The sequence below is a fragment of the Somniosus microcephalus genome, chromosome 12 (assembly GCF_052327205.1).
Source record: "Somniosus microcephalus isolate GS21.2 chromosome 12, FLI_Smic_1.0, whole genome shotgun sequence".
NCBI classification, from domain to species: Eukaryota; Metazoa; Chordata; class Chondrichthyes; order Squaliformes; family Somniosidae; genus Somniosus; species Somniosus microcephalus.
The window spans coordinates 25,486,735-25,504,934 of NC_140998.1; the positions used below are offsets into that span (position 1 = coordinate 25,486,735).

The 18,200-nt window shown below is 44.0% G+C and overlaps 1 protein-coding gene across 3 annotated transcripts in view; it reads right to left on the reverse strand.

Moving 5' to 3' along the window:
- Positions 1 to 16,103, reverse strand: part of papola (poly(A) polymerase alpha) — a 65,782-nt gene extending 49,679 nt beyond the window's left edge. For 2 of the 3 annotated variants that reach the window (XR_015080172.1, XM_086002665.1), the window contains exon 1: positions 15,788 to 16,102. Coding sequence is in view for 2 of the 3 variants with exons in the window: in XM_086002665.1 (XP_085858791.1) it covers positions 15,788 to 15,795 (8 nt within the window). In the remaining variant the exon portion in view is untranslated. Of the gene's footprint in view, positions 1 to 15,787 lie in introns of all 3 variants that reach the window. The other variant, XM_086002666.1, reaches the window with a different exon arrangement.
- Between the last annotated feature and the right edge of the window lie 2,097 nt (positions 16,104 to 18,200).

Consider the following 18,200-nt stretch of genomic DNA (forward strand, 5'->3'; position numbering starts at 1 on the left):
TCAGTTTGGAAGAGCATATTATATTTATTAAATCTCTATGGGTACATCAAAATTATTTAACTCAGTCAACAAGTGAAACATGCTTACTCGAGCATTACCACTTCACAATGAAATTCATCAACTGAAATAAAGACATTAAAAACACACCATGACATATGAATTCCATTTGGTATTGCTGCCATAGTGATCACCCATCCAAATTAAAAAGGAAAATATCATTGCCGCTACAGACAGAAACAACTTAATCTACAAAGGTCAGAGTCGGAGCACTGGTGGATGAGGGAGAGAAAGTAATGCTGGAGGATGGCAGAGACAGCCTTGGAAAGATTTAAAGACAAGAACAAGGATTTTACATTTACACCTCAGCATCCTATTCAACCCAAACAAAGCTTCTGACCCTGTACCCTCTCCACCACAAAGACTGCCCTACTTCCACCTTTGTAATATCACCCCTCCTGCCCTACCTCAGCCCATTTTCCACTCAAACCCTCATTCATGCCTTTCTCGTCTCCAGACTGGACTATTCCAATGCTCTACTGGCCAGCTGCCAGTCATCCATAAATGTCAGATCATCCAAAACTCTGCGTCCATTTGCTACCGTGCATCAAATCCCACTTGCCCGTGACCTGAGCCCTTGCTGACCTACATGAATTGCTAGACTCCCAAAGCCTCAAATTTAAAATTCTCATCCTTGTATAAAACCGTTCTTGGCCTAGGTCCTCCCCATCTCCAAGTCCTGCTACACTATAAATCTTCCCCCCCCCCCCCAAAAAAAAACTCTGTTCCTCCAACCCAGGACTCATGCATCCCCTCTGCCGTTCACCTCACTTTAGCAGCTGCTTTATCCCCAGACTCAAACTTCCTTCCTAAATTTCCCTGCCTTTCCACCTCCCCCTGTAAGAGACTCCTTAAAAGCCACCTCTTTAACCAGCTTTTGGTGACCCCACCCAGTATCTCCTTTATTGGTTTGATGACATTCATTTTTCCTCGTGTGTTTCTGGAGACATTTTTCTACATTAGAGATGCTATATAAATGCAAGTTGTTGCTAAACTCAATACACTTGGGGGGTGGGGGGGAGGGGGGCAGGGAACTAGGGGCATATTTACCTGGGGGAGGGGAAGAGAGATGGTGGTTGCGAAGGGCTAGCGGAACTTACAGTGCAGACTACAGGCAGCTGCTGTGGATTCGAATCCGGTTAGTTTACCTCTATTTTAAAAGATGTACAAACCAAATGTGCTGCTTACGCTACTCAAAATGACCCACATAATCCAAATTTGTTCAACATTTGTGGATTAATTCCCTCTTCTTCCAGTCACCACCAGTGAACATTTACAACAGGTTTGATCAATGTTAGACATTTTGAAGTTTGCAAAGCTCAAGTCATGTCACCTATGAAGGTACTTCTCAGCCTAATTTTGCTTCTGTCTACAGCTGCCATGATTGGCGCATATATAATGGCAAATAGCTCACCTACCCCACAGGAAGACCCTAGAAACTCCTTCAAAAGGGAATCTCACATTATCTTAATTTATTAGTATTGTATCCAGTATATGCTTACAGGAAACAGCTTATGAATTTGTAAATTAAGAATATAGCCAGTATCCTGAGCAGGGTACAGGTTACCCTAAAAAATCAACTTAACATATTTAATCGAGATTTCTACAAAATTGGCTGTTGAGGTACAATGCACATCGAACAGTTTCACGGCATGGAAGCACTGCAAGTAGCAATGTCCAAAGAACGGCCACCGCGGATGCAAAAAGAAAAACTTGCATTTATATAGCACCTTTCCAAACCTCAGGGCGTCCCAAAGCACTTTACAGCCAATGAAGTACTTTTTAAAGTGTAGTCATTGTTGTAGGAAATGCAGCAGCCAAATTGCACACTGCAAGCTCCCACAAACAGCAATGTGATACTCACCAGATCATCTGTTTTAGTGATGCTGATTGAGGGATAAATATTGGCCCAGGACACTGGGGATAACTCCCCTTCAAAATAGTGTCATGGGATCTTGTACATCCACCTGAGCGCGCAGACAGGGCCTCGGTTTTAACATCCCACCCGAAAGACGGCACATAAGAACATAAGAATTAGGAGCAGGAGTAGGCCATACAGCCCCTCGAGCCTGCTCCGCCATTCAATAAGATCATGGCTGATCATCGACCTCAACTCCACTTTCCTGCCCGATCTCCATATCCCTTGATTCCCCTAGAGTCCAAATATCTCCAACAGTGCAGCACTCCCTCAGTACTGCACTGGATTTTTGTGTTCAAGTCTCTGGAATGGGACTTGAACCCACAACCTTTTGACTCCGAGGCGAGAGTGCTACCAACAGCCACGATTGACACCAAGAAGGGCTGTCTATATTAACATTACAGATCCAGCAGTCACCAAGAAAATACATTGTGTTAATGTTGAACACATTTGCCCAAAACATTCTCTAAGTGAGTCAACTTGACACCAGCTGGCAATGTGGAGCAGGATAACAAGAGTGCCGTGGAAGATGTGAGCACAATAGCAAACAAAGCCAAGAAGTTGATGCATGACCACATACAACAACCACAAGCACAACAGCCAGCATGCCCATTAGCAAGTTAAAACTAATTATCTTTATAAAAGTTCCCGTGTTGTACAGGATTACATTTTAAGCTTATATTAAATTTAAAGCATTTTAGCTGCAGCTATGTGCACAACACTGTCTTTCTGGTAGGCTACATCAATGCAGCTTTCATACCAACATTAGGAAAACTTCAAATCTGGATTGATGCGACAGTCAAGAAAGTCAGAATAGGATGAAAACAAAGGGTGACGGAGACAGAACAGCAGCACAATTATAGGCTAGCCCTAGCATCACGTTTGCTTTTAGTTTCCCAGTTTATACAAAAACAAAATTGAAAAGAAAAAAATCTCTTCACCCATCAGGCCCACTTCTTCCACAGACCAGGCACAATCTATTATGGATTTACCCTGATTATTCATTCCCCTAATGGAATATTCAGCAGTTACTCCCTGATGTCCAAAGGTATCAAACAAAACTGCAGACCATTATAAAAAAACCCTCTCCATCCTTAAACCCTGGCTAGCTGCAATCTATAGAAAACACAGCTCCCCTTCTAGCAGCACAGGGACCGTCGTGTTCCACGATCACCTCAGTCTGTATCGATTCCTACACCCTCCAATCCTGTTCTTGGGCAGAATTCCATCCCGTTTGAAAAGGTCAAGTTAGGTGGGAAAGTAAGCTGTGATTAGCTTTCTTGATAACTGCTTCATGCTGACTGGAAGCTTTCAGTGAATGATCAATAAATGACACCCAAATAATTTTCCAACTTCACTAATGGACATTCCAGTTTTTTTTTTACAACTTCCAGTTCCAATATCTCAATTTTTCCCCAAAGTGCCCACTTTATTGACAACAATATATGGAGTAATATTAGTCATTACGCCAATGACATTTCCTCTCTCGTTCCTCCCAAGCTCAGAGTGCACCATTCTACGTTAGAGACAAAAGGAGAAAACTGCTAAAACTGAAAATCTGAATTAAAAATAGAAAAGCTAGAAATATGCAGCAGGTCCATCAGTGTCAGACCTCCTCCCTTAAAACTTCATTACACTACTGATGTGTTAGTGCTGCTTCCTGCTTTCAACCAGATGTGAATTCCACTGACTGCACTTCCTATTTCTACTCTTAACATGGTCCATCCCCGTCTGCCTCTTCCCTCTCCATCTCTGGTAACAAGCTTTCCAAAAGGCATTTATTTTAAGATCACAGAATCCCATAACTCACTGGATTATATTTCTGCCCTCCCTATTCCCTGTAAAGACTCCAGCCTTTTCGCTCAGTTCTTCAGTCTTCGTCATATTTCCTCTGCTGACACAACTTTCAAAACCAGTGATTCTGAAATGTCTTTTTCTTCAGCTGCCGCCACCCCACCCCCTCAAATCTACCATGCTTCTGTTCTCATCAGGTGCTCGCAACTTATGGTCAAGAAACTCTTAAATTCAGAACTGCGATGTGTCAGCTTAAAATCTACAAAACAGAAGTCATTTCTCTGGCCCAGTCAGCAGCCTGCATTAATCTGTACAACAGAACAACCTCATGTAACTTCTGGAGATAAAGCCTGCCTCAGCAAAGCTCAGCTCAATCGTCATTCAGCTGAGCATGGCTGACAAACCAGAGATCCATATAATTGTAGTCATGCAGAATACTTTGCATTAACATGGGCAAGTGAACCCAAACAATGTTACTTTTTAAAAACTACCCAAGGGTACTGTATCCTCTGAAGTACAATTAACCGTTCCACTGGGACAAGACAGAAAGTAGAAACACATGGCACTATTACAACAGCAGTACTTAGGGAACTTTACCACAGGAGAAAAGCAGCTCCTGGCATTTATCATGTTTTTTATATTTGTTCACGGGATGTGGGCACTGCTGGCAAGGCCAGCATTTATTGCCCATCCCCAATTGTCCTCGAGAAAGTGGTGGCGAGTCGCCTTCTTGAGGTCACATGTTTGGGAGGTGCTGTCGAAGAAGCCTTGGCGAGTTGCTGCAGTGCATCTTGTAGATGGTACACACTGCAGCCACAGTCGCCAGTAGTGAAGGGAGTGAATGTTTAAGGCGGTGGATGGGGTGCCAATCAAGCGGGCTGCTTTATCATGAATGGTGTCGAGCTTCTTGAGTGTTGTTGGAGCTGCACTCATCCAGGCAAGTGGAGAGTATTCCATCACACTCCTGACTTGTGCCTTGCTGATGGTGGCAAGGCTTTGGGGAGTCAGGAGGTGAGACACTCGCTGCAGAATACCTAGCCTCTGACCTGCTCTTGTTGCCACTGTATTTATGTGGCTGGTCCAGTTAAGTTTCTGGTTTAATATACCCTCTCCCCTAAAATCACATGGCTATATCCTCACTACATAAATCTGCCGTTATTCAAATAAGCACACCAAAGACTATTTATGAACATGTGCAATCCCCACAATTGAGGGTGCAACTTTTTTGGTTTCATTCTCTATCCTTTAGTGCAAAAGTCTCATATCAATAAAGAGAGTCAGGTTTCTGAGCAAAAATGACTACTTTTTTCTAGCAATTTCTTCAGCTCCTGAAGATATCAACATCTTGCACAACTGCAGAGATTCTGGTCACCTTTCTGTATGTTGAAGTGTCCATTCTTGTGGAACTGGAAACCTGATTCTTACCCTAGCTCATCCAGGAGCATGGTGGCCACTTCAGTACATACTAGAGTTCAAACCTGAAGCCTTTCGGGTGTAGCTCAGCTACTTACTTCTTTAACCTGGAGCGCCATCAGGAAGCTATAGTGACCTATTATTGAATGTTTTAAAATAAAACATTTTGGTTTCTTCCTCCTTTTCTTGCCAATTTGATCTGCTCCCATCTCGACTGAAGCCGTTGACTCCTTGTTGGGCAACGGGTCCAAAGGAACCGAACAGCCTCCAGTGCTTTGCTCACTTTTCACATGCACGCCTAAACAATGAATGTTGGCAGGCGATTTGAATACAGCAAGCATCACAACCAAGCTTAATTCTATCCACAAGTTTATCTCCAGCGGGGTTAGTGGATAGCCTTGAAGAGCAGGATTGCAGGCTGATTTTCCCTTTCCTAAACCCAGGCATGATAAAGCCACTTGGGGCTTCTTTCTACCCCCACCCTAGGTGAAACAAGCTAATTCAGCCTAGACTGCAAATCAAACCTGGGGCCTTCCTAACTCGTAGAATCATAGAATGGTTACAGTACGGAAGGAGGCCATTCAGCCCGTCGAACTTGTGCCGGCTCTCTGCAAGAGCACCTCAGCTAGCTCCACTCCCCCACCCTTTCCCAACAGCCCTACAAATACAGGAAACTTTGTGCTATCCGGCACCGACGGGACCGAGCTGTTGCCGTCCCATCAAAACTGCCGGACAAACCAGCGCTAATGTTGAAACATACGGAGATTTTGAGCTCCGTATCTGGCAACAAACCATGTTGCTTGCTTCTAAACAGTCGGCCGTACCTTGCAAGCGTCTCTGTAGCTTAGCAACAGCTTCAGCGAGACCTTGCAGAGCCTGACTGGTGAAAAAAAAGCAACGAAAAGAAAAAAAACCTAACGAAACAGTTCCTGAATTTTGCCGGTGGCTCGAGCATTCCGGACAGTTAACCTCCGGATAAACCAAAGTTTCCTGTATTTCTCTTTCAGGTACTTATCCAACTCCCTTTTGAAAGCTGTGATTTGAGTCTGCCCTCCACCAGCCTCAGGCAGTGCATTCCAGATCCTAACCACTTGCTGCGTTAAAAAAGCTTTTTCTTCTGTCATCTTTGGTCCTTTTGCCAATCACCTTAAATCTGTGTCCTCTGGTTCTCAACCCTTCCGCCAATGGGAACAGTGTCTCTCTATCTACTCTGTCCAGACCCCTCATGATTTTGAACACCTCTATATCTCCTCTGCTCCAAGGAGAACAACCCCAGCTTCTCCAGTCTATCCATGTAACTAAAGTCCCTCATCCCTGGAATCATTCTCTTAAATCGTTTCTGCACCCTCTCTAAAGTCTTCACGTCCTTCCTAAAATGTGGTGCCCAGAATTGGACACTGTACTCCAGTTGAGGCCGAACCAGTGTTTTCTAAAGAGTCATCATAATTTCTATGCTTTTGTACTCTATACATCTATTCATGTGACCCAGGATCCCGTAAGCTTTTTTAAAAAACTGCTTACTGCCCTGCTACCTTCAATGATTTGTGCACATATACCCCCAGGTCTCTCTGTTCATGCACCCCCTTTAGGATTGTACCCTTTAGTTTATATTTCCTCTCCTCATTCTTTCTACCAAAATGTATCACTTCGTATTTTCCTGCATTAAATTTCATCTGCCACATGTCCACCCATTCCACCAGCCTGTCTGTGCCCTCTTGAAGTCTATCACTATCCTCCTCACTGTTCACTATACTGCCAAGTTTTGCATCATCTGCAAATTTTGAAATTATGCCCTGTACTCCCACATCCAAGTCATTAATATCACAGAAACCCCACAGTGCAGATAGAGGCCATTTCGGCCCATCAAGCCTGCACTGACACATATCCCACCCGATCCCCGTAACCCCTATACCAACACATAGCCCACCCTATCCCCGTAACCCCACGTATTTAATCCCCCTAACACTAAGGGTCAATTTATCATAGCCAATCAACCTAACCTGCACATCTTTGGACTGTGGGAGGAAACCGGAACACCCGGAGGAAACCCACGCAAACACGGGGAGAACGTGCAAACTCCACACAGACAGTCACCCGAGGCCGGATTCGAACCCGGGTCCCTGGCGCTGTGAGGCAACAGTGCTAACCACTATGCCACCGTATATATCAAGAAAAGCAGTGGTCCTAGAACCAACCCCTGGGGAACACCACTGTATACCTTCCTCCAGTCCAAAAAACAACCGCTCACCACTACTGTTTCCTGTCGCTTAGCCAATTTCATATCCACACTGCCACTGTCCCTTTAATTCCATGGGCTTCAACTTTGCTGGCAAGCCTATTATGTGGCACTTTATCAAACGCCTTTTGGAAATCCATGTACACGTCAACTGCATTGCCCTCATCAACCCTCTCTGTTACCTCATCAAAAAACTCGATCAAGTTGGTTAAACACTATTTGCCTTTAACAAATCCGTGCTGGCTTTTCTTAATTAATCTACACTTATCCAAGTGACTGTTAATTTTGTCCCTGATTATTGTTTCTAAAAGCTTCCCCACTACCGAGGTTAAACTGACTGAAATTAGTATTAGTAAAAAAAATAGTACTGGAGAAATTAATGGGACTGAAAGCCAATAATTCCCCTGGACCTGATGGCCTACATCCTAGGGTTGTGAAAGAGGTGGCTATAGAGATAGTGGATGCATTGGTTGTCATCTTCCAAAATTCCATAGATTCTAGAAAGGTTCCCACGGATTGGAAGGTAGCAAATGGAACCCCACTATTTAAGAAAGGAGGGAGAGAGAAAACGGGGAACTACAGGCCAGTTAGCCTGACATCAGTAGTAGGGAAAATGCTAGAATCTATCATTAAGGACGTGTTAACAGGATACTTCGAAAATAATAATAGGATTGGGCAGAGGCAACACGGATTTATGAGGGGAACAAAGGGATCTAGGAGTACAAATACACAAATCACTAAAAGTTGTAACACAGGTTAGCAAGGTCACAAAAAAAGCAAACCAAGCAGTGGGGTTTATTTCTAGAGATATAGAATTGAAAAGTAGGGAAGTTATGCTGTACCGAGCCTTGGTTACCTGTATCGAGCCTTGGTTAGACCACACTTAGAGTACTGCGTACAGTTCTGGTCGCCATATTATAAAAAGGATATAGAGGCATTGGAGAGGATGCAGAGAAGATTTACAAGGATGATACCAGAAATGCGAGGGTGTACATATCAGAAAAGAATTAACAGGCTGGGTCTCTTTTCTCTTGAAAAAATGGCTGAGGAGTGACCTAATGGAGGTCTTTAAAATTATGAAAAATGTTGATAGAGTGGATAGAGAGAGAATGTTTCCACTTGTGGGGAAGAGCATAACTAGAGGCCATCAATATAAGATGGTCACTGAGAAATCCAATAGGGAATTCAGAAGAAACTTCTTTACCCAGAGTGGAGAATGTGGAACTCGCTACCACAGGGAGTAGTTGAAACGAATATTGTAGATGCATTTAAGGGGAGGCCAGACAAGCATACGAGATATCCTATGTAAATCATGTTTGAAGGAAGGATATACTTGCCATAGAAGGAGTGCAACGAAGGTTCACCAGACTGATTCCTGGGATGGGGTGATTGTTCTATGAAGAGAGATTGAGTAGACTAGGTCTATATTCTCTAGAGTTTAGAAGAATGAGAGCTGATCTCATTGAAACATACAACATTCTTACAGGGCTTGACAGGGTAGATGCAGGAAGGATGTTTCCCCTGGCTGGGGAGTCTAGAACCAGGGGTCACAGTCTCAGAATAAGGGGTCGGCCATTTAGGACTGAGATGAGGAGAAATTTCTTCACTCAGAGGGTGGTGAATCTTTGGAATTCTCTACCCCAGAGGGCTGTGGAGGCTCAGTCGTTGAGTATATTCAAGACAGAGATCGCTAGATTTTTGGATATTAAGGGAATCAAGGGATATGGGGTTAGTGCAGGAAAGTGGAGTTGAGGTAGAAGATCAGCCATGATCTTATTGAATGGCGGAGCAGGCTCGAGGGGTCAAATGACCTACTCCTGCACTTATTTCTTATGTTCTTATGACAGGCCTATAGTTGCTGGGTTTATCTTTACACCCTTTTTTGAACAAGGGTGTAACATATGCAATTCTCCAGTCCTCTGGCACCATCCCCCGTTTCTAAGTAGGATTGGAAGATTATGGCCAGTCCCTCCGTGATTTCTTCCTTCACTTCCCTCAGCGTCCTAGGATGCATCCCCTCCAGTCCTGGTGATTTATCTACTTTAAGTACAGCCAGCCTTTCTAGTAGCTCCTCTTTATCAATTCTTATCCCATCCAGTATCTCCTCTACCTCCTCTTTCACTATGTCTATGACAGCATCTTCCTTGGCGAAGACAGATGCAAAGTACTCATTTAGCACCTCAGCCATACCCTCTGCCCCCATGCGTAGGTCTCCTTTTCGGTCCCTAACCAGCCCCACCCCTCCTCTTACTACCCATTTACTATTTATATGCCTATAGAAGACTTTCTAAGGCTCAGCTGCTTACTAAAGAAACCACCCAAGACATCAAAGGAGCTATTAATCATATTTTCAACAGCTTCAGGATTCTCCCTCTCCGAGGAAATGACAGACTATGTACCTTCCCACTGGGGTTTCCAATCTGTGAATACAAAACTCAGTAAATACTACTTTAAGAAGTGAATCAGGAACAACATTTTGCTGAACCCTACACTTCTTGAAGGACGCCCATAGCTACTATCAATGGACACGCAACTTCTCAAAAAGAGTTTCAGAATATTAGCACTTAATACAAAACCATAAACATAAGGGAAAAAAGTACATCCTTCTCAACAACTTTTCATAATTCACTTAAATCTGTAGGAATCCTGATTGAAACCTCAAAACACTTAGCCCATAAGGTAGCTTCCAGTAAAGTTTTTCCACAGAACCTTGTTCACACGTGACTGTTCATAGTCTTAACTGTAGAACAATAATACAGGAGATACTCAAGAGCACACAAATCATATGCAGCCACAATACACTGGAGTGTTTCTGGGTTCCCAGTCTGTTAAACTGCTGTCCTACCTACACAATAGTTAATGGGACACATCTCACTTTCAGATGCAAGAAATCTGTAACATGCACGTATGAAATGTTTGCTGGAAAAATTAAAAATAGACTAAAATAAATTTGAAAACTCTCCAGGAAATGGGTCACGTTTTGATTCAAAGGACCAAATAAAAACTCCAATGCATCATAGTTACCCAAGTGTCTTTGGCGTGTGATAAATTTGAGATAAAGTCTTCAATAGCATTTTCAGGTTGCCTTCATTTAAAGAAAGTCCATCCAATTCTCCTATCCGTATTACAAATTTGAATTTATTATTTTAGATTATTTCTGTTTAGATCCAGTGGATCAATCTGCTACACAAGTCTCTAGCCATTATTTGGCCATCAGCCTAATATTAGTGGCTTATGTGTACAAGACGTTTCACATTTGAAAAATGTATTTTACTAGGGAATATACTGACCCTGCATGTTCCTCCTGGTATGGCCCAATCTGCACTCCCTTGAGTACAAGGGGAAAAGTCTTGTGCACAGCTGGCTTAGCCAACCATCGTTCGATCTGGCTAAACCACATCAAGTAGTTTCGGGCCTTAATCTCCTCAGCCAAAACTGCATACTACTCCAGGATCATCCTCGAATGCAAAGATAACCCCTGGCTTCCTTTCTCCACTACAAACAATCTCCTGAAACACCTCTTGCCTGCATCCTCCACCAAGTAGTGTGAGGAGTTCATGGACATCTTTGTCACTAAGATTGAGACCATCCATTCAGCTGTTCACAACTCTGACATTTCTATTTGACTCCAAGCTGAGCTTTGGACCAGATATCCCCTCCATCACAAATCTCCATCCTCCATAAACTTCAGCTCATCCAAAACTCTGCTGCCCGTATCCTAATCCGCAACAATTCCCGCTAACCCATCACCCGTGTTCACCGACACCAAACACCTCCAATATAAAATTCTCAACCTCGTGTTCAAATCTCTTCATGACATCACCCCTCCCTATCTCTGTAACCTCCGACAGCCCTACAATCCTCCAAGAGCTCTGCGTTCCTCCAACTCTGGCTTCCTGTGCATCCCTCACTCCCTTTACCCCAGCATTGACTTCTTTTACACCTTTGTTCAGCATCCTGCATTTTTAAGTAGTCACATCCAGCAGGGAAGGCACTCATCCAGACTGTGCCTCAAATGATACAGTATGGGGGCCATCCAACTAGTTCAGGCTCTTTCAGCATAACTGTGCAATTTTTTTCCCCTTCAAGTATTTATCCAATTCCTTTTTAAAGTTACCTTTGAATCTGCTTCTACCATCCTTTCAGGCAGTGCATTCCAGATCACATCAACTCGCTGCGTAAATAAAATGTTTCCTCATGTCACCTCTGGTTACGACCCTTCTGCCACTGGAAACAGTTTCTCCTTATTTACTCTATCAAAACCATTCACGATTTTGAACAGCTCTATTAACTCACCTCTTAACCTTCTCTGCTCTAAAGAGAGCTTCTCCAGTCTCTCTACATAACTGGTACCAGTCTAGTAAATTCTCCAAGGCCTTGACATCCTTCCTAAAGTGTGGTGCGCAAAATTGAACACAGTACTCCAGCTGAGGCCTAACCAGTGTTTGATAAAGGTTTAGCATAACTTCCTTGCTTTTGAACTCTATGCCTCTCTTAATAAAGCCAAGGATCTCATGCTATTTTAACAGCCTTCTCAACTTGTCCTGCCACCTTCAAACATGTGTGTTAATACACCCCCAGGTCTCTCTGTTCCTGCACCCCCTTTAAAGCTGTACCATATAGTTTATATCACCTCTCCTCATTCTTCCTACCAAAATGTATCACTTCACACTTCTCTCTGCTAAATATCATCTGCCATGTGTCTGCCCATTTCACCAGTCTATGCCCTCCTGAAGTCTGTTACTATCATCCTCATTGTTTACTACATTTCCGGGTTTTGTGCCATCAGCAAACTTTGAAATGATACCCTGTAAGTCCAGGTCATTAATATATCAAAAAAGAGCAGTGGTCCAAATACCGATCCCCGATGAACACCACTACATACTTCTCTCCAGCCTGAAAAGCAACTGTTCACGACTACTAATTAATGGGACTAAAAGTCGATAAATCCCAAGGACCGGATGAACTACATCCTAGGGTTTTGAAAGAGGTGGCCATTGGGATAGTGGACGCATTGGTTGTCATCTTCCAAAATTCTATAGATTCTAGAATGGTTCCTGCAGATTGGAGGATAGCAAATGTAACCCCGCTATTTAAGAAAGGAGGAAGAGAAAACAGGGAACTACAGACCTGTTAGCCTCACATCAGTAGTTGGGAAAATGCTGGAATCTATTATAAAGGATGCAATAACTGGGCACTTAGAAACTAATAGTAAGATTGGGCAGAGTCAACATGGATTTATGAAAGGGAAATCCTGTTTGACAAACCTATTGGAGTTCTTAGAGGATGTAACTAGTGGAGTAGACAAAGGGGAACCGGTAGATGTGGTGTATTTGTATTTTCAGAAGGCCTTCGATAAGGTCCCACACAAGAGGTTGGTGAACAAGATTAGGGCACATGGAATTGGGGGTAATATACTAGCATGGCTTGAGAATTGGTTAACAGACAGAAAACAAAGAGTAGGGATAAACAGGTCGTTTTCAGGATGGCAGGCTGTGACTAGTGGGGTACCGCAAGGATCGGTGCTTGGGCCCCAGCTATTCACAATCTATATCAATGATTTGGATGAGGGGACTAAATGTAACATTTCCAAATTTGCTGATGATACAAAGCTAGGTGGCAGTGTCAGTTGTGAAGAGGATGTGAAGAGGCTTCAAGGGGCTCTCGACAGGCTCAGTGAGTGGGCGAGAACATGGCAGATGGATTATAATGTGAATAAATGTGAAGTTATCCACTTTGGTAGAAAAAACAGAAAGGCAGAGTATTTCCTAAATGGTAAAAGATTGGGGAATGCAGATGCTCAAAGGGACCTGGGTGTCCTTGTACATGAGTCACTGAAAGTGAATGTGCAGGTGCAGCAAGCCATTAGGAAGGCAAATAGTATGCTGGCCTTCATTACAAGAGGATTTGAGAACAGGAGTAAAGAAGTCTTACTCCAATTATATAGGGCCTTGGTGAGACCACACCTGGAGTAGTGTGTACAATTTTGGTCTCCTTACCTAAGGAAGGATATACTTGCCATAGAGGGAGAGCAACAAAGGTTCACGAGATTGATTCCTGGGATGGCGGGATTGTCATATGAGAAGAGATTGAGTAAACTAGGCCTGTATTCTCTTGAATTCAGAAGAATGAGAGGGGATCTCATTGAAGCATACAAAATTATTACAGGGCTTGATAGGGTGGATGCTGGGAGAATGTTTCCCTTGGCTGGGGAGTCTAGAACCAGGGGCCACAGCCTCAAGATAAAGGGTAGACCATTCAGGACGGAGATGAGAGGAAATTTCTTCAGAGGGCGGTGAATCTTTGGAATTCTCTACCCCAGAGGGCTGTGGAGGCTCAGTCATTGGGTATATTCAAAACAGAAGTCGATAGATTTCTGACTAGTAAGGGCATCAAGGGATATGGCGATAGGGCCGGTGAATGGAGTTGAGGCAGAAGATCAGCCATGATCTCATTGAATGGCGGAGCAGGCTCGAAGGGCCGAATGGCCTACTCCTATTTATGTTATGTACTCTCTGTCCCTTAGCCAATTTCGTAGTCATGTTGACAGTGTACTTTTAATTCCATGGGCTTCAATTTTGCTAACAAGTCTATTATGTGGTATACGTTACCTTCTTTCCCCCCCCCCTCTCTTCCACTTTATTTCTGTTCTAAGGAAGGCTCTTACACCAAAAATGTTCACACACCTTTTCCCTTTACAGATACTGACTGACCTGTTGTGCATTTTCAGTATTTCAGGTATCCAGCACTTGCAGATATTTGTGCCTTTTTATTATGCAATTATTCCAAGAGATCTATACAAGAACATAAGAAATAGGAACAGGAGTGGGCCATTCAGCCTTTCAAGTCTGCTCTGCCATTTAATAAGATCATGGCTGATCTTGAACCTCAACTCCACTTTCCCCCCATTCCCATAGTATCCAAAAATCTACATGATCTTCATGCTAGTTATAGAGTCATAGAATTATACAGCACAGAAAGAGGCCCTTCGGCCCATCGTGTCTGCGCCGTCCATCAAGCCCTGTCCAATCTAATCCCATTTTCCAGCATTTGGTCCATAGCCTTGTATGCAATGGCATTTCAAGTGCTCATCCAAATGCTTCTGGAATGTTGTGAGGGTTCCTGCCTCTAACACCCTTTCAGGCAGTGAGTTCCAGACTCCAACCACCCTCTGGGTGAAAAAGTTCCTCCTCAAATCCCCTCTAAACCTCCTGCCCCTTACCTTGAATCTATGCCCCCTTGTTATTGACCCCCCTACTAAGGGGAAAAGTTCCTCTTTATCTACCCTATATCTATGCCCCTCATCATTTTGTACACCTCAATCAGGTCCCCCCTCAGCCTTCTTACTAGTTCTAGTAAGCCACATCACCCCACAGGATGCGAAGATGAATTGTCACTGCAAGTGTAGCTGCCTTCTCTCTCTCACATACAGCCAATTTACTCTCTCTAAACAGTATAATATTGGAAAATAAATTTCTGTTAAAAACACAAAATAGCTACTTCCATTTGCAGGGAAGAAAAAGTTCCCCTGCCATAGGTCAACTTTCCTCACGTCCCCCAAATGAAACAAGTTCATTTTTGAAATAAAAACAGAAAATGCCAGGAAAATACTCAGCCGGTCAAGCGGCATCCAGGGGAAGAGAGAGAAACAGAGCTAACGTTTCAGGTCGATGACCTTTCATCAGGACTCATTTTTGAAAAGTTTTTAAAATGGATTATCTGCACAGCAAGACCAAAGGGGCATGTAGCACTGCACGCTGTAATGGTTTCAATTAAAGTTGCTTACCAAGGTCATCTTTTTAAACATGCCAGAAGGTGGAGATCCCATTTTGATTACATCAACATCCCACATACAATTTACCACAACGAGGGTGGTGTTATATAAAACAAATGTATTTTTTATATTAAAAAAAAGGAACATATTTTCAGCGGGTCTGGAAGGAAAATGGCATTTCAACAGGTAGAATTTGGGGCAATGAAACTGTAATTAAGTGGGCGATTTAAAGCAGGTTCCAGAAAAACCTCGTTTTTAAAAAAAATCCTTCACAAACTCGGTGATCCAGTCAGTCAGATAAAATAACCGTACACAACAGTCAAGAAAAAGCCACGGTTATTAAAATAGATAAATTTAAAAGAAAAACCATGTTTAAAAACAGAATATTCCATAAGCCAACAGGCCCAGAGAGAAGAAAACAATAAAAAGGTGAATATTGCCAGACGAGGGCCGGTGGCGCCGTTCCGACTCAATTGATGTTAACAATGGACCCCGCCGGGGGGTTTGGGTGGGTTCAGAGGCCCGAGGGCGCCGGGCTGGGCTGGGCCGGGCCGGCTGTGGGCCTTTCGCCTCTCTCTTCCCTCACGACACTTACTATGGCATGGCTCGGCCCGGTTCCGCTCCCCGCTCACTAACGGTCGCCGAGGTTCACTCTCATCTTGTGCCCCGAGATTTATTCTAATCGCTTCCTCGGGTTGGTGGGGGGGGGGTTTCCTCAAAAAGATCCGTTAGGTTTTATTTTTTTTAATTTCCTCTCGCCTCCCCTTTTTTCCTTCTTCTTCTTCTTTATAACAAAGCGCCCGATCCCAACATGGCGACAGACGGACAAAAACAACAAACCCGCCGCAGCCAGCGCCAGCCGGCTCGACGTGCTCGGCGTCACCTTACATCACTTCTTCCCCCCCAGACGCACGCAAAAAAAACCCCAACGTGCGCGTTCGTTCGTCCCGTCCGTCGCGCTCGCTCACATCCACGCATGCGTAGTGGGAGACTTGGTGGAAGGGTGTAAAGACGTGCGCGCCCCACACGCTCGGACGCGCGCGTGACCCCCCATCTCGGCGCCGCCGCGCACGCACGCTCCCGCCTGCGCATGCGTACTAACGCGAAAGAAGGGCGGGACCAGCAAGTGTCAGCTCATTGCGCTGTGTCACTAATCCAATCACACCCACAGAGAGCTAGCTGTGTACTTTTTTTGATGCACATTAAACCAAATAAACTGTAACTAAACTTAAAACGTTAAATGAAACTTAACAAATTAAATTAAAATTTGAGAAAATGCTGGAAAAACTTAGCAGGCCAGGCAACATCCGTGGAGAGAGAAATAGAGTCAACGTTTCAGGTCGAAACCCTTTGTCAAGACTTTCGACCTGAAACGTTGACTCTATTTCTCTCTCCATGGATGTTGCCTGGCCTGCTGAGTTTTTCCAGCGTTTTCTGCTGTTATTTCGGATTTCCAGCATCTGCAATATTTTGCTATCGTAAATTAAAATTTGGTTGGTCGGGGTGATGATGCACTCCAGCCCCTGTGGTGTCCACTGGTCGCGGAAGGCCTCGAGCATAGCCGTTCTTGGTAGAAGACAGGCAGCTCCCGCAAGCAGGCACGGGTACCACCCAGTTTCACAAACAGGAGCTGCGTGTCATAATTGAGGCCGTGCAGCTGGCAGAAGAAATACATCGCCAGCGCACACCATCTGGGAGGATTCCCCGACGTACAGGTATATCAGCTGGGTCCGAACACAGAAAGTCGCAGCCTGGGTGCGAAGGCACGCCAACGCCTGACCGCCCTCCCTAAGTGGGAGACTCAGAAGACCCAGTGCATCCTTCTGTCCCAGAAGAAGTCGATGAGCTTCTTCTGTATCTTGGCGACAAACGCAGGGGGAGGGATCAAAGTGACCAACCGGTACCACAACATGGCGGCTCAGAGAGCTGTGCAACGACAAAATTGTTAATATAAGTTTCATTTTCCCGTTAGTTTGATTATAATTTCAATTGGGGAGCTTCATTAAAAGGCATGACAGTGGATAGGCAATGGCTAACATTTAAGGAACGAATGCATGAATTGCAACAGTTATACATTCCTTTCTGGTGCAAAAACACAAAAGGAATAGCGGCCCAACCATGGCTAACAAAAGAAATTAAGGATAGTATTAGATCCAAAGAGGAGTCAAATAAAGTTGCCAGAAAAAGTAGCAAGCCTGAGGATTGGGAGCAGTTTAGTGTTCAGCAAAAAAGGACCAAGAGATTGACTAAGAGGGGAAAAATAGAGTATGAGAGTAAACTTGCAAGGAACATAAAAGCGGACTGTAAAAGCTTCTACAAGAAGGAGGAATTAAAGGAAATTAGTATTAGTAAAAAAATAGTGCTGGAGAAATTAATGGGACTGAAAGCAGATAAATCCCCAAGGCCTGATAATCTGCATCCCAGAGGTAGCCATGGAAATAGTGGATGCATTGGTTGTCATCTTCCAAAATTCTATAGATTATGGAACAGTTCCTGAAGATTGGAAGGTGGAAAATTTAACCCCACTATTTAAAAAAGGAGGGAGAGAGAAAACAGGGAACTACAGACCGGTTAGCCTAACATCAGTGACTTGGCCTCCACAGCCTTCTGTGGTAGAGAATTCCACAGGTTCACCACCCTCTGAGTGAAGAAATTTCTCCTCATCTCAGCCCTAAATGTCCTACCCCGTATCCTGAGACTGTGATCCCCTCTCATTCTTCTAAACTCTAGTGAATACAGGCCGAGTCGACCCAATCTCTCCTCATACGACAGTCCTGCCATCCCAGGAATCAGTCTGGTGAACCTTTGCTGCACTCCCTCTATGGCAAGTATATCCTTTCTTAGGTAAGGAGACCAAAACTGCACACAGTACTCCAGGTGTGGTCTCACCATGGCCCTGTATAACTCCCCCCCCCCCCCAACAAAAAAGGCCCTGTATAACCGTCGTAAGACATCCTTGATCCTGTACTCAAATCCTCTTGCAATGAAGGCCAACATACCATTTGCCT